General features: G+C 37.7%; 1 protein-coding gene across 1 annotated transcript in view; it reads right to left on the bottom strand.

Moving 5' to 3' along the window:
* CCM2L (CCM2 like scaffold protein) overlaps nucleotides 1-17,418 on the bottom strand; it is a 382,173-nt gene that overhangs the window by 182,924 nt on the left and 181,831 nt on the right. Inside the window, exons 4-5 of the mRNA XM_044090342.1 lie at nucleotides 12,549-12,732; nucleotides 1,984-2,552 (exon numbers count right to left, since the gene is read on the bottom strand). Of these exons, the coding sequence (XP_043946277.1) occupies nucleotides 1,984-2,552; nucleotides 12,549-12,732 (753 nt within the window). The remainder of the gene's footprint in view (nucleotides 1-1,983; nucleotides 2,553-12,548; nucleotides 12,733-17,418) is intronic.

The raw sequence follows: 17,418 nt of genomic DNA, 5'->3' as shown, positions 1-17,418 counted from the left end.
ACTATGAATGGACAGACATAGCTTGCTATGTAAACTGGAATGACTGACATGCAGAAGATTGAAAGAATCCTTAGTAAGAGAGGCTGCCTTTATTAGCGTCTGTTGGGACCTTGAAGTTGGTATTTATAAATGAGTGTTGTCGCGATGGGGCCTCCTATTAAAACCACTTGTATAGTGCAGGGTGCCAAGAGAAAATGAAGATCATATAGGTGTGTTTGTATTTTAGTTTTATTTATACTGTCCTGTGGTAATATTTGATAGTTTTGTATTGTGGTTTCCATTGTACAGTTAGTAGGTTGGTGATTTTATATCAGCTGTGCTTTTCGGTAGTGCTATTTACCTGGTCGTGTGTGCATATTTTTGATTTATACTGTTTTAATTTAATGTAGATTTGATATTTTCAGTGATGGAATTTACAGTTATTGTACCCAAAGTGAATACATTTACAGTTGGATGTTTACTAAGTGAAATAAACTTGTATGTATTCATAGACTCTCTGATTACCCACTTAATCCAGTGTTGGGGAGGGGGTTGGAGCCTATCCTGGCACTCAGTAGGTGCCAGGCAGTGGAATTGCTCCTGAATGGAACACCAGCACATCATAGGGACATACAAACTCATTCCCACATGATAAGCATACCTACAGACAATGTAGATGAATGCCAATCCATTTCAGACACACCTTTTGGTGGTAGGAGGAAACCAGAGCATCTAGCAAAGTCCCATGTGTAAGGGATGTGAACTTTGCTTTTGACACAAACAGAACATGCTGGAGAGACAGATATGTGTCCCAAAGGATCCCAGCAATATGGAATAGGCTCCCCATCCATGTAAAACAGAGTTCACCCCTAACCCTATTCAAACAAAATCTTGGCAATCGGATGGGAAATTATCAATTTACCACCAGTCTGCCCCATGTCTCTTAAGGACAGAAGCCATCAATAAGAAAAGTATTATCCTAATTAACAACCCCATACAAATCATTAGTTACCTCATTACTAACATACCCCCCAACCCCCCATGAATTGTGGGACCCAAACAGTTTGGGATGCATGGGACCCTAGGGGTTGTTATCTTAGTAACAACGTATGAACCTATGAACCTAAGTGAATAAGATCTGCATATTCCACATGGAGGGCTTCCGCCCAAGGCCAGAACTGCAGAACCACGTACTGTGAGTCAGTAATGCTAACCACTTTGCCAGTATGCCACTCTATATGCATTTACTCGCAGTTAAAATATTAAAGGAATCGAAATGCTTACAGTGAGAAGAAAGTGTGCACAACATTTCATCCAATGCACGCTGCCACTGATTAGTCTCCTGTTTAGTGTACTGTACTAACGCATATTAAAAGTAAAATAAAAAAGGAAGATTTATTGTTGTCTGTAAGAAAAAATGAATTTGTTATTTTCATTTTGCACTGTGTTTTGTCAATTTTTATCAGTTGGCCCCTAAAATAGTTTCAATGGACTCTTCCTAATTATCTTACAGAAAAGTATGGTAATTTGAGTTTTAGTCAAACTTCTGGTTTGCCACTTTGATTGCTTGTATCTAACTGGGATTAATTCAGTGAGAACTCCCAAAATATTGAGGCATGAATCAAAAGTAGTTAAATTCCTACCGATGATTTTTTTTTGGTCACAGTGATGAATCTAAGAAGTAGGTAGGGGGTTCTAGCTCACAGTAAACAAAATCCTTGAAACATCAGACTGCTGAAATAGCTGTAAAGAATATTGCCAACAACATAATAGTCATTTCTAGAAATGAAAGGTATCCCTAAGGATAAATAACTAGTTATCTTAATCTGTAAGGTTATTTTAATTTTACATTGTGTAAATCATGAAAACAAATCTGTAAATGTATTTCAAGAAGCAGAATTGAAACTCCAAAATATCTGTGGCTCTGCACAGTCTTAAGACACACACATTAGACTTTCTTCAGTCAGCAGAGCTCTGCCAGATTTTCTGTTTTAAACAACTTACCCTGTTGGAGACAGCTAAAATGATAAGGTTACAGTATGCTTCTGGGCTGGGCTCCTGAGGATCCAGTGGGTTGCTCCCAGTGTGCCTTCTTTCCCAGCTTCCATAGGTTTTTCCTCGTTCCCAGCTTCCACTGTAGGTTTGCCTTCTTTCCCAACTCCCTCCAGTGTTTCTGCGCTCCCAGCTTCCACCAGTTTTACCTGTTTGCCTTTTATCCCAACTGCCACCAGTTTTACAGGTTTGTCTTCTTTCCCAGCTTCCAGCGTATGTCTGCTTGTGCTCCCAGCTACCGAATGTCCTTCCTGTTTGCTTCCTCTCCCAGCTACCCCCTGATTGCTGTTTCCTCTCGAGACTCCCCCCTGTTTGTTTGTTTTCAGAGTTGCTTCCTGCCATTTTCCAGTCTAAACTGCAAATAGTATGCCTCCGCTCCATGGTCCCTCCTGGCTGTTTACGATCCACATTGCTGACAGGAGTCCTCTCCATGCTGCCGCTTGGTTGATTGCTTTCCATGACATTACCTGGCTGTCTTCTTTCTAAGCTTCCCCCAGCAGGAACAGGGTCAACACCAAGACCTAAAAGATAAAGAATCCCATTTAGTGAGCATATATGGCTATTATATTATCTTTATCATGAAGTATTTTGTCTGATACAAAGTTAAGAATTCAGCATTTATATTAGGCCTAACATATTCTTTCAGAAAAGAATACATCTATTGTAATTTTAGGATAAACTCTTACTTACGTGTTGGGGTCTGACACTGATTATATGAAATAATATACCTAAGTATGCTACAATGGTATACTGTTGGAGAAAATATTCAGTCATGCACCTTGCTATAGGGTTTTGGAAGTACAGAGACTGAATCATTTATCTTCTTTCTGCACATTTGTGAGCATATGAGTTAAACATATCTTAAACAAAGGCAAAGTGATGTACTGTTTTGCTAATCTATTAAAAATATATTTACTGATTGAAAAAACTATCTATGATCACATGCCAAGTATATCCAATACATGACATATTAACTGATAAGGAACACAGATTTTGCCCAAATGCAACACAATTTCTGTTACTGTATATAGACCCTAACAAATAAAATATGAACAAACATGGAACAAGGGCAACGGCATTTATTGATTTGAAATGAGCTTTGAAAATGCCAGTCACACCATATTTACTCAAAACCTGTCTGACTGTGGTTTCTCTACCAAATTTGAACATTTGGCTAGACAGAAGACACACCGAGTGCATTTTAATGCATCTTGTATCATGATCTTAACAGTCTGACATATGGGATGGAATTAAAAAAAAACAATATTGATAATTTTTCATTGTCTCCTGTATAGTTACTGAATATAGGAAAGTGTGCACCTGCTACTCTTCCATGCATACCAGTTCTGCTTATTTTTAAAATAATGGTTTCCTCATCTCTTTCCTTGTTTATTCGATAACATGTCATCGTTTGCCCATCAGTTCTCTTCCATCTTTCTTTAATATTTGTTTCCTCCCCTCTTCTGTCATTTCTTCAGTGATGTATCCGATTATTTGCCCCAGTCCTATGCTGTTTTCAGATATATGCAATCCTTAACCTTTATTGAGCTAAAGACTACAGAGCAGATCACTCTTTTTATTATATAACAGTAATATATTCCTGCAGAACAAGGAAATTTAATTTCTGAAGTTAACATTTATTCAAATAACCACAATAAACCATTGGCTACTGTACAATGTAGAAGTAAAGTTTCATTCAACACCATGGTTAATAATTATATAAAGGACATAATGCAACTGAGGGATAAAGTCTGGAAAGCTTGGACAGATAACACCTCTGCAAATCTAAAGCACTATAGGACCCTCAGAAATTGGGCTAAATATCTCAACAACAAGACAAGACTGCCTACTACACAGAATTCCCAGAGACACACACTCCAACCCTAAACTGTTTTGGAATTCTGTGAACAAACTTATCAACCGTGATGGAGTCAACCAACCAACATCTTCAATCTTAACTACCTATGAAGTCATTCTCATGCACTATTTGAAACATTTCACCCAAACATTAGCATCCATAGTCAGACAAGAAGATAATTGTACCATCTTCATTCCAACACAAAGGTATAACCGCAAGCCATCATTTTCCATTTGAACCAATACCCACCACCACCATTAAAAAAAACACCTTCACAATCACAAACCAAGCTCCTTAATACCATGTCTTCTACTCTCAGAATATATATAAATATATTTTATATATATATATATATATATATATATATATATATATATATATATATATATATATATACATGGGTCTACTTTTCTTGATCGAAATTTCGTAATCTCAAACAAGAAAAGTAAAACCCCACTTCCGTGAAAGTGCACAACATCGAAAGTGTACTTTTGCAAAAGCCGATTCAAAGCAAACTACTTTAAACACTATTTTGCAGGGGGACAAGTCCCCCTGCGTCCCCCACACCCCTCCTACTTAAATATACTAACTCTGAGATCGCACTACAGTGGGGAAAAGGATATATTTTCTTATCCCCACTGTAATGTGCTTCGGTGAATCGGCTTTTGCGAAAGTGCACTGTTGATGTAGTGCACTAACGTTTAAGTGGGTTCGATCTTCTGTTTGATAAGAAAGTGTGTTTTCGACAAACAGAAGTAGACCCATATATATATATATATATATATATATATATATATATATATATATATATATGAGGACTCCTACTGAAGCAAAAGCTTACCATACATATATCAATGGTCATAAACTGGTAAATGTCCCAGAACTATGGAAGAAGTCCTGTATTATACCTCTACTTAAGGGAGGATCATTTTCAGAACTTTCAAACCACCAGGCAATAGCAATAAGCAAGCAATAATGCCCAACAGGGTGTGTGTTAATGTGTAATTAATGCCCACTCAGAGGTGCTGTGAGGCCCAAAGCCACAGGTGGAGGGCTTCTAGACCCCTGGAAGGGCATTAATTACACATTAACACACACCCTGGAGGGCTTTATTGCACTTAGAGATTGGGCTCTCTCTAAAATTGTTGTGTTTTACTTACTTATGTATTTTTTTTAAGTTCTATTTTATTTTTTAATATATTTTTGATGTAAAACAGTTCCTCTGCCTAATGATTCATACTTGCTATAGTATATGTTAATGGTGTTGGAGAAAGCATTTTACATCCAAAATATATTAAAAAAATAAAACAGTACTTGTAAAACACAACAATTTTACAGAGAGCCTATTCTTAAAGGCCTGGCAGTGATCATTCTCTCTTCACTGTCTCTTACACATGCTACCAGGGGATCGTTGTTTCACTTTCGCACTTCACTCACTCACTGTCTCTCTCTCTCTGTCTCTCTCTCTCTCACACAGACACACACACACACACACACACACACACACACACACACACACACACACACACACACACACACGCACACACGCACACACACACACACACACACACACACACACACACACACACACACACACACACACACACACACACACACACGATTGAGCACTTTCTCTCTCTTACTCTCATACATGCATACAGTCGCTCACGCATGCTATATTTTTTTCTCTTTTTTTATTTTACACATGCTAAACTGCAAAAGCAGTGCTTAGCGAATATAAAATAATATCTCACTCTCACTTTCACTGACATACATGCATACACTCACGCACACACACAAACACACACACACACACACACACACACACACACACACACACACACACACACACACACACACACACACACACACACACCTTTTTTTTTGTCTTCTTTTTTTAACATTTTACACTCAATAAACAGCAAAAGCTCTGCTTAGCAAGTGTAAAGTAATGGCAGACATTTCGTTTTTCTCAGTCCGTGCTCCACGGTGGCTTGATAAGCAGCCATGAAGTGGCGGACTGTTTTTTTTACCAGCCATTACTTGTACATTAATACCCTGCTGGGGGTACTGATGCACAGTAAGCCCATTCCCAAATAATAAATAAATATCTACTTGTTAACCATGGAGACCTACTGGACTTATAGTCCCTTTTCAGAGGCGACTTAAGAGCAATGGCTAGTTACGTTACTTGCTCAAGGTAACACAGTAGGCAAATGAGGACTGAGGGAACCAAACCCGATATCACAAGGATAACAACTCACAACCTTAACTGTACTTGCTATCTAAAACCCTTGAAAAAATCGAATCATGTGCAAGTCCTAAAGTTCAACTCTGATAATAATCCCCTTCCTTCAACTCAGCAGGATTTTGGTCAAATCATAGTGCCACCACTGCCTTACTAAATTACATTAACTTAATTGACCAAAAACAGCAACCTGGTCTCCATTGTCTTCCTCTATCTGTCTACAGGCAGTTCAGTAGGTTCATAACTACCTGTCTAATTGTCAACAGTCTGTAAAATGGCACAATTACTTTTCCTCGTTGTCTGTCATTTCAGTGTCTGTCCCACCAGGGATCAATACTGGACCCCTACTATTCAACCTTATCATTAATGGTTTACATATTGAGTATTTCCACATCCAAACAACTAGTCCCCCAATGGAAAACCATAATAATGTTAATCACATTCAAACAACTAGCCACCCAATGGAAAACCATAATAATCTTAATCACATTCAACCAACTAGTCACCCAACGGAAAACCATAATAATGTTAATCACATTCAAACAACTAGCCACCCAATGGAAAACCATAATAATCTTAATCACATTCAAACAACTAGTCACCCAACGGAAAACCATAATAATCTTAATCACATTCAAACAACTAGTCCCCCAACGGAAAACCATAATAATGTTAATCACATTCAAACAACTAGTCACCCAACGGAAAACCATAATAATCTTAATCACATTCAAAAAACTAGTCACCCAAAAGCAACTCTTTAGAATACCATCAAAAAAAAATAAAAAATAAAAAATAAAATAAAATAAATAAATAAATAAATGCACAAAAATAAAAATAGATTCACATACCAAACTGTTAGGAGACACTATAGATGACCATCTAAAATCTGACCAGCCTATCCTACAGGTAAACCTCTCCCCCAAAACACACAGTAAAGTGGGGTCTCTTTACAGAGTAAAACCTTACCTCACAGACAATGTAGGAAAAATATTGCTTTATGTTTCTCCTGGACTCTCCAGCCTTGGCTTCATCCAAACCACAAAGCCTGAAAAACATCATAATAAAATGGCTACATTTACTGCTAATCAACCATATTGAGCTTGCCTCTGCATTTCTTTCAGGCAAAGAAACCGGTTAGAGCTTTTCCATGTTCTGAAACACTCTCTGCTAGTCATCACCCATAAAACAATCAATGACTTAGACAATTGCCCTAGTCCAAAACATATCAGTCAACGTTACTCCCTGAACAGAGCACTACATTCTACAGGCAAAGTCTTACTCATAATATCCAGGCCTAACAACCTAACTGGAGTCTTCCCGCACTCCAACTGTGTCTCTAAAAATGGAATAGTATCCCATACCCACTCAAACAAATTGAAATCAATCTACTTTTAAATCTGAGTTAAAATATTTAATTGTAAAGTGTCTCTTCAAATGCATAATCCCTGAATAAAAAATAGTCCTCCTCTCCATACATCACCCCAGACTAATCCCCTTTGGATCAACTCCTGCTATAATATTCGTCTTTACCAGAGTTCCCCTTTCTTTCACATATCTTTCACTACTCCCTGTCAGTCATTCACAATCCCTTTACTGTTCATCTCTTACCCCTCTCCCACCCCTATACATCATCAACTACTACGCTCTCCTGCCCTAGATTCAGAGTTAAATTAATTACTCTGTAAATACGTTTCATTATAAATGTGTATAGGGTCACAAAGATAGCTAGTTCGAGTCTATGATGCCCTAGTCCACTGAACTAGTAATCAAGGTGCCTCAATCCTCACCACCAGCTCTAGTAGGGGATGTACACTGGGAGGATGACAGGGTACACACACAGTATTTCCAGATACAGCTCTCTGCATCAAGTGCAATTTCCCTTAGGTGCACACACAGAGACCACAGTCAGTTCGGGGGTGGTTTCTCCTCTTTCCCCAGATCTGCAACAAGACTCTCCAATGGCACAGCTATAGAGTTGAGATCTCAGCTAAGTGGCCAAGCCAAGACCTCCAGCTCCATCTCTGTCCAACCAGTGCTTCATGTCCCTGCCAAAGTAGCTGACACACATGCTTTTTGAGGTTTGATTTATACACACACACACACACACACACACACACACACGCGCGCGCATACACCTGGGAAAGGCTGGCACAGGTTTGCTAGCTATGGTCCCTTTTGCCCAAATTATAGAATTATTACTGCCACCAGCCAGCTCCTTATCAGCTACTTTAAGACACTTAACAAAGGGTGTCCGATCTTATTGTGTAATGTTACTATTAATAAAAATGATAGCTTGACCAAGAGCAAGGCTATTAGGAGTGGCCCACAGTGTCACCAAATAAATATGCAAGTACCCTCTGAAGTTAAATATCTCAAGACAGATCAGCCACAATGAAATGTTTAAATATACCTAATAATAAATAATAAAAGAACAAGAGAATACTAAATATATATTTACAGTGACATCAAAGTTCAAAATCACAGGAAATATTTAAAACAACATTGCAGGACAGTCTCAAATAAATGAAGAAAAATATCTAAAATAAGCTTTGCTATATTCCTGACTATATCTAAAAGAGTTACTATTCCCTAGAAACCTAGAGTGCAAGGCAGGTGTAATAAATGATTCTTCTCGAGTTGTTGTTGTCAGGTCAAATAATACCATAGGTGCCAGAACCATAGGGTGAATGGAAGAGGCTCTCTGGTTTGATTCTTGGCTGGGGTGCCTTCTATGTGGAGTCTGTATGTCCTTCCTGTGTTTTGTGGATTTCTTCTGGGTGTTCCAGAATGTTTTAAGAATGAGCCATTCAAACCATACTGTAAAGTATCCTCTCTTTGTTCAGTCACTATTAGCCAATCACAAAAATATACCCTCTAGGAAAAAACGGAAATAACTGTGTGATCACATGCCCAAGTATATCCTAAAATCTTACATTATTAACCAATAGTGAACATACATTTTGCTCAAATACAGCACAATGTCTACTACATAGACCTTAATAAATAAAATATGAACAAACATGAAACAAGGTGAACATTTATTTATTCAAAATGAGCTTTGAAAATGCCAATCACACCATACTTACTCAATACTAGCCAACAGTGGTTTCTCCACAAATGTATTTCAATGGCTAATACAGCTTTCTAATTTATTGCTAATGACAGTTACTCCAGTATTAGCTCCTATACCAGTCAGTCCTTCAAAAATTCTTACTATCCTTGTTCATCAACAGCCTACCTTGGCCTGTACTACAGATCAGTGTCAATTTATACACAGATGATATAATATTTACTAGAGCCCATAAAACCTTCCCAAGGGCTTAAGCAAAGCCCTTCAAGATAACTTATCTGTGTTCTGGAATTTGCTTTTCCACAACAAACTAACAATTATCATACAAAATAAATAAATAAATAAATAAATAAATAAATAAATAAATCCAAAACAATGAGCAGACTAGTCCAGTAAAAAAACACCAAACCAAACCAAACCTGCACCACCGGATACTACTGACAACCACTAACTTCAGACCAATTGAGTGAAGTGCAGTATAAATTCATTGCTCCACAAAATATTTATTGTTAATGCCACACACTTAAAAAAAAACAATGTTTTCATCTGCCAACTGTCAGGACTTCATCAGAATAAAATACAAATTTAACCAACCTCTATTTATATGCGTACATGAATTAACTAATTAGTTGAACAACCACTAATAAGCTAATAAAATAATTAACAATTTAATTGCCTAACATAAATTGTATTCCTGTTCAGTTCTTAAAAATGATCTCAAAAATATACTCTAAAAGGTGTATACAATCCTTAAAAAATGTCAAATAATTAATACAGACCTAAAATAATATCTACATAGTATACATAATAAATAACCATATTATTAAATAACTTCACATAATATTACTAAGATATTCTTATAGCAGTAAATTCTAAAAAAAATTATATAAACAAAACTAACAGTAATCATTCTAGGAATTCCCCAGACATATATCTATATATATTGCCCTAACTGATAGTTCTATAACATGACACAAAATACAATATCTTCTTTTCAAATCCATTTTACTAAATTAAGGCCTTAAGATGCTAGAGTTTTCTACACCTGTTATTGCCTGTAACTCTAGCAAATGTATGCATAAGAGTACAATAATATATTTTGAAAGGGTATTCACAGCAAGGGTGTTACAGTTTGAGGTATAATCCTTCTAACATGTTCTACTAGTTTCTTAACAGTAAATGAGGGATACCAAGCAAATTCAAGATTGATTCTCTTAGCCTCCTTTGTACATTGTGTGACTGAACAAACTAATTAAGCAGAGTACAGCTCCAAATTTAACCGAAAACAATAATTTTTGTATGGTGGATATGATGTAGTTGTCACAGTCTAAAGACAAAAAAGCATCATGAAAGAGTTAAACCTTCCCAGACCACAAGAAGAGAAAGGCAAGCTTGTTCTTGAATCTGATCACCTCTACCACTCTACCTGAGCAGTGATATATGTGTTGAGTAAAGTGTAAACGACAGCAGCTTGGGACACTACTTGGCCGTCAGATGATATAAATAGGAGGTAAAACCAAGCATCTAAGAGCCTGCCTTCATTCTTTGAGGAAGGGGTAAGATGGTATCCAGCACAGGCTCCTCAATAAGCAGAAGAAATAGGCAAACACTGAAGGGGCATCAGTTTGGGAGAGATGACAAGACAATAGCAGATACTGTCTAGCTATGAATTTACATAATGGTGTCTTGTCATAGTACTTCATGCCTGCAGAAAGGAAGTAGACAATAATGATAGGCAGTTGAATGTTTAATATGTATAATGATAGGCAGTTGAATGTTTAATATGTATAATGATAGGCAGTTGAATGTTTAACATGTATAATGATAGGCAGTTGAATGTTTAATATGTATAATGATAGGCAGTTGAATGTTTAATATGTATAATGATAGGCAGTTGAATGTTTAACATGTACAATGATAGACAGTTGAATGTTTAATATGTATAATGATAGGCAGTTGAATGTTTAACATGTATAATGATAGGCAGTTGAATGTTTAACATGTATAATGATAGGCAGTTGAATGTTTAACATGTATAATGATAGGCAGTTGAATGTTTAACATGTATAATGATAGGCAGTTGAATGTTTAACATGTATAATGATAGGCAGTTGAATGTTTAACATGTATAATGATAGGCAGTTGAATGTTTAACATGTACTTCTCTGAAGCCGAACGAGAGATTTACTTATGAATATATTCTGCAGCCACAAAATCACAATGCCAGGGAAAAAATAAGAGTCAGGTGACTAAAAAAAAGATAGAATCATGGGATGTAATGAGACTAGACTGTAGGACGCCCCTACATGGCTCGATGAAAATAGTCGATAAGTAATGCTCACTTTTGATCATCATCAGTTTATAAACAGCTTGAACTCTTGAGAATTATGGTTGTTACAAGCTGAACAGCATAAAAAAGTTTTCCTTACCAACAGAATTAGTTTCCAGCTCATTTTCTGAGATCACTAGGTTTTCCTAGGTAAGATGAGAGGTCTAATCCTTCCAACATGTTGTAAGTCTGCCACAGGACCTTCTCCCATTGGGCTGTGCTTGGTGAACCTCCTGTGAAAGCTGTCCAGGAGATAGCCTCAGACTTTGGTTAAGCCACCTCTACTGACTCCCCTCAAAACAACAAAGTACTGGTTGTACTTTAATGTCCTTTCAGATTGCTGAACTCTTCACTCTGTCATGGAGAGTGAGACAAGCTACCATGTGGAGGACCTTTATGTCTACTACTTCTAGCTGTAATTTCATCATTTCAGTCAGTACCCAAAGCACATGACCACAAGTGGGGAAGGGAATATATATTGACTGGTAAAATGAGACCTTCATCCGATGACTCACATCTTAGCTCATCCTCGCAGTCTTGTACAATGACTGTAACAGTACTATAACTGCAGCAATCCACTGATCAGCTTTCCAATTCTCTATACTTTTAATCTTCAACAACACCACATAACACTTCAAAAGGTCAACAGACAGGAATACATCATATTCACAGAGTGTGCTTTGTTTATGTAGTTATTACTTATTTGCTTTACCATACTTCAGGGATGGGTCACTTAATTCTTGATTTAAAAAGACAGATACCTGTTTTATTTACCATACTTCAGGGATGGGTCACTTAATTCTTGATTTAAAAAGACAGATACCTGTTTTATTTACCATACTTCAGGGATGGGTCACTTGATTCTTCATTTAAAAAGACAGATACCTGTTTTATTTACCATACTACAAGAATGGGTTACATGATTCTTGATTTAAAAAGACAGATACCTGTTTTATTTACCTTTCTACAGGAATGGGTCCCTTGATTCTTGATTTAGAAAGACAGATACCTGTTTTAAGGACAACAAGATGCAGTGCATCATCTCGCAGATAGGATGCGGCAGAGATTTCGTGCGTGGGGATCCTTAGGATTAGCTCCTCGTTGTCTCGCCAGGTGAGGAGGAGGCAGCGAGCAGAAAGACTCAAGATGCTGTCCTGCTCTGGGGTTGTCTTCAGAGGTAGTTCTTTCAGTTGCTGTGAAACAGAATGAATAAGTGTTGGAAAATTATCATAAGGAACTACATGCTCAAGCTATTTCATTCAATTTCTTTTCATATTTACACTGAAATATTTTATCTTGCCAACAGGATTTAATGTTGGAGAGGTGTCTGATAAGGGATCACCTTGCTAGCTCCTGTTTCAAGATTATCACTAATATTTTGCTTTTGTTTTTCATTTAATTTATCCGATATCTGAGTAACCATACTGATCCATATAGTCCCTTATCAGCCGTACCCTCAGGTCAAATAGAAATGTAGAAAACTAATGAATACACAGCTCAGTATCTGAAACAGTTGAACTTAATAGTTTTACTTGATAAGTCCAATATTCAGTGTCTTACATTGATTAATTTTACCACAGTAAACCAGTTCAAACACATGCCCATTTAGCATGATATTGTTAGAATCCATTCATAAAACCATGACAAATCTCACACACTTTCATAAAAGAAAAAAAATCTTTCCTACTAACTCATACACCAGCAGTAGGCACCCATTAGTCGTTTCTCTGCATTGGTCAGTAGTAATGTGACATCTCTATATTATGTAATTAACAAATAATGTAATTATGTAATTAACAAATACAATATTAGAGAGAGCCATCAAGCTATTCCTATCACCTGATACCATGTATACTTTCTGCACTGATTGTTTTCAAGCATTTTTCATCCAGTATAAAATGCTGACACAGCTTCCAGTATGGACTTTACAAATACTATATTATGCTCAAACTGAAGTCAACTTAGATATATGTGCCAGCTGTAACAGGAATAACAAAAAAGGCATAGCAGTTTTAATCTTTAGTTTAATAAAGGTATTTCATTCACCTGCTGCTTACGTAGTAGAATTCACTAGATTTTAGATCTGGCTCTTAGTTCCTTTCTGCAGGTACCCATAAGGACATCGACATCCAGTCAGGTCACATGGTTCTCTACTTCACGTCCACTTCTCAAGCAGTCTGATAGAGCTGTTCCATAAACTATTTTTAAGGTATAATTTATTCTTGATGTTTTATGTAGATGTTGCATCAGTTTACCATCCATTCCAAAATGTTGCTTATATACTTATGCAGGTTTTGCATTGCTTTAAAATTCATTGCAAGGCATCGCTTACTGAACAGCCATAAGATTACTTGTTGTCCCTGAATTATGATTTGAGATTGACTCCTGCTAAATGCAAACAAGGGCACACCATTGTATAGTAAACCACTCCACTTGCCCCTTGCTGATAACTTTATTTCTTAACACAGTTCATCTTTGCAGCAAACTTAGAGATTCCAAGAATAAAACTTCTCCAGCCTTTATCAAAGTAATAACCAGGAATGTAGGCTAAGTGCTTTATGCAAAATATAATAATTTTGATTTTTGCAACATGCAAGATAGTCAGTGAATCTGATAAGACCCTTTTTTATTTTTCAGTGTTCACTCATAAGTAGTATATTCACATCTTCCATCATTTCTCCAGAAGCAAGTCTGCCACCTGACCAGGTAACATTACTGCCAGCCCAACAGAGTATTAGACTGGAATGTTCTCTGAAGCTGACCATGCTGTACACATAAACAACATTACCGCCAGCCCGACAGCGTATTAGACTGGAATGTTTTCTGAAACTGGCCATGTAGTACATATATACAACATTACCGCCATCCCAACACAGCATTAGACTAGAATGTTCTCTGAAGCTGACCATGCAGTACACATATACTTATTCAGGATTTTGCTGGGAAAGGGAAAAACAAGCCAATCAGACATTTACAGGTTACTACAGGTAGCACCTTGCAGCTTCTCTTCTACCTACTTCCATGCTCTCTGTTTTACCTTTTCCATATCATCTTGAAAGCCACTACTGATTTGCATTGTAGCACCCACTCAGTGAAGGGCATGCAGTCTTAAAAACACATTATGATGTTTGAATCCTAAATGTAGGAAACTGGTACTGTCATTTACCAAGTGTGGAACTGAGTGAGGTGTGCTTGCATGAAGGCACATTTCAAGTACAGTGTGCTAGTGTATGCTTTTCTAGTACTCACTGGTAAAGGCTGAGAGTTGTACAAGTAGGGGTCGACTATGAATGTGTACTGTGCTACACTGAAGCAGGACATGGCACTGAAGAGCACAAGAAAGGCTCAGAGTCATTATGGTCTGATGTGTAATCATAGCACAACAAGAATAATTTTGCTTTTTTCTTTGCTGTTTATGTTTTTAGCAATAAACCTTACATAGATTTATAAGTCTTTACTAGGATAATGACTATATGAGCCTTTTTAAGCCTAGTCATGCATCCCAAATCTCTGACAAGTTCTGATACCATTGATAAGTGGGAGATGAAACATTTACAAGCTGGGGCCTGGGAGATGAAAAATGTACAGGCCACCTGTGTCCATTAGAGATGTAGGTGCCAAACCAGTGATGAATTTCCTGTTCCCCATCCAATTGTCCAAGTTACACTTGATTAGGGAGGAACTCTGCTTCACATGAATGGAGAGCCTGTTTCAGAGAAGAGGTAGCCTGTTATACATAGCTATGCTTATGGCAAGTTACATTCTGGAATCTGTGTCACTGTGCCCAATGCAGTGGTCACTCCATGGTTAAAAATAATGGTGTAAGGGATATATATGCAAAGCCCTTATGAGGACTATACGAGGCTCTGCCTTCTGTGTATTTACATGAGCAGTGTTGTGTGCTTTCTGCTACACTGAATTCATATTTCTGACTGGGTATGTTTTAAGCTATAATCTTCAGACATTTTCATGATATCCCATGGATATGTCTATTTCTCCATTGCTTCTCTTGTATCCATTTATTCCTACCTCTTCTTTCATGTTAACATCCTGCCTCCATTTTGTTTTCTGAACAGTGAAGTGAATCATTTTACAGTTTCTGCCTACTAGTACACCCACCCCCTTGTACTAACTGACTTCAGTCTTCTTGACCTTTTCCTCTACTTCTACAAGCTCCTTTTCCTGTCCTGCCTTGACTACCTAGTGACTTTTCTCCCTATCCTACTCATGCGGTTCTCTAAATATTCCTCAAAGCGTTTTATGTTCAGCCTCACAAGAGCATTGGCTTTTTGTAGCCATCCATCTCAGCCTCCTGTCAGTCACTAAATCACCAGACTGGCAATGCTAGGAGGATTTATCTCCTTTCTTGATTTTGAAACAAATATTTCTCTGACTTTGTTTCCAAATTACAGCGTTCTTGACTTATTATTTTCCACACCAATTCTAACTCAGACTTTGATGAGCTAATCTTCCTTCACATGTATCTACCTCATCACCTGAGCTCTTAATCTCATGTCAGTGTTTCAGTATTTTATTCTGTTTCATAATTTTTGTATGTGGCTGTTGCACTGTCATAGAGTAAGAACCTTCATTTCCCTTCATCATCTTACTACCAGATTTTATCTTTTAAAATTCTTTGAGCTGTGTGACCTAAGGCAGCTTCTGTAAAGGGGTATCATTACAGTGGGTATCATGATAGAACTTCATAACAGATAAACCAGTAACAATAGGTCAGTCGTCCTCACTATATGATGGTTCCACAACATCCCTTTGATTCTCTACTGCCTGAAAAATCATCACTTTGTACACAAATACACAAACGTTTCTCAGCCGATAGCCCAGTACCTACCTATAGGTTCGTAGGTTCATAGGTAGGTACTAGGCTATCGGCCCAAGGGCCTAAGTAAGCCTAGCCAACAAGGTTCCCTGGTTTACGCCAACCCAAGAAAGTTAATTTCCTGTGCCCCTGTTGAGCAGATCCACAGAAGTGATCCCCGGGGTGTATTTCCTATTTCCCATCCACTCATCAAGATTTTTCTTGAAGAGTGTTAATGAGGAACTTTGCTTGACACAGATGGGTAGCTTGTTCCAGAGTATGGAAAGTCTCTGGGACAGGAATCTATCCCTCCAGCATGTCCTGTTTATTGTGGTGATAAGGTTTAGGTTCCTAGAGCATGTAGCTCAGAGGGATTGGGATTTCTTTAGGTGGTGCATGTCCAACAACTCTGGGTTTGACATAGCTTTATATGTTAGGCAGAGATCACTTTGGAGTAGGTGATATGCTACAAAGTAAAGCTGGCGTTTTTTGAGACGGTCAGTGTAGGGCATCTGTTTGAGGCCAGTAATCCTCTTTGTGAGCTATTTCTGTGGCCTTTCCAGCTACTGCAGATGTCTTGTGAGGTACATTCCAAAAGGGGCATTGTACTCTATAATGGGTCTAATGAGTGTAGAGTAGAGGGGAACAATGACCTCTTTTTTCCTGGATGAAAACACTTTTGTGATGAGGTGTGCCATGTAGAAGGATTTCCTGACTACTGCGGCAATGTGATTATCAAAGGCAAGACTACTGTCCACCTGGGTCCCAAGATCTCTTATCACACATTCAGCATTAAGAAGACTGCTGCCTATGTGGTAGTTCATGGGTACAGAGTTTTTAACAAAGGGGATAACAATGCACTTTTTGGCATTGAGTTTGAGGCCATGGCTCTGACACCAGGCATCTGTCTCAGTGAAGGCCTTCTGTAGGATGTCCACATCATTTGGGGACTTGACTATAGCTCCTAGTTTGCAGTCATCTGTGAACTTCGAACTATATTAAGGCTTGCATTAACAGTAGTAGACGAAACAATGAATTTGTGAAAATACGCACGTCATACAAA

The sequence above is a fragment of the Protopterus annectens genome, chromosome 12.part0 (assembly GCF_019279795.1).
Source record: "Protopterus annectens isolate FY-2018-M chromosome 12.part0, PAN1.0, whole genome shotgun sequence".
Classification (NCBI taxonomy): Eukaryota; Metazoa; Chordata; order Ceratodontiformes; family Protopteridae; genus Protopterus; species Protopterus annectens.
This window is presented reverse-complemented; position numbering and strand designations above follow the sequence as displayed.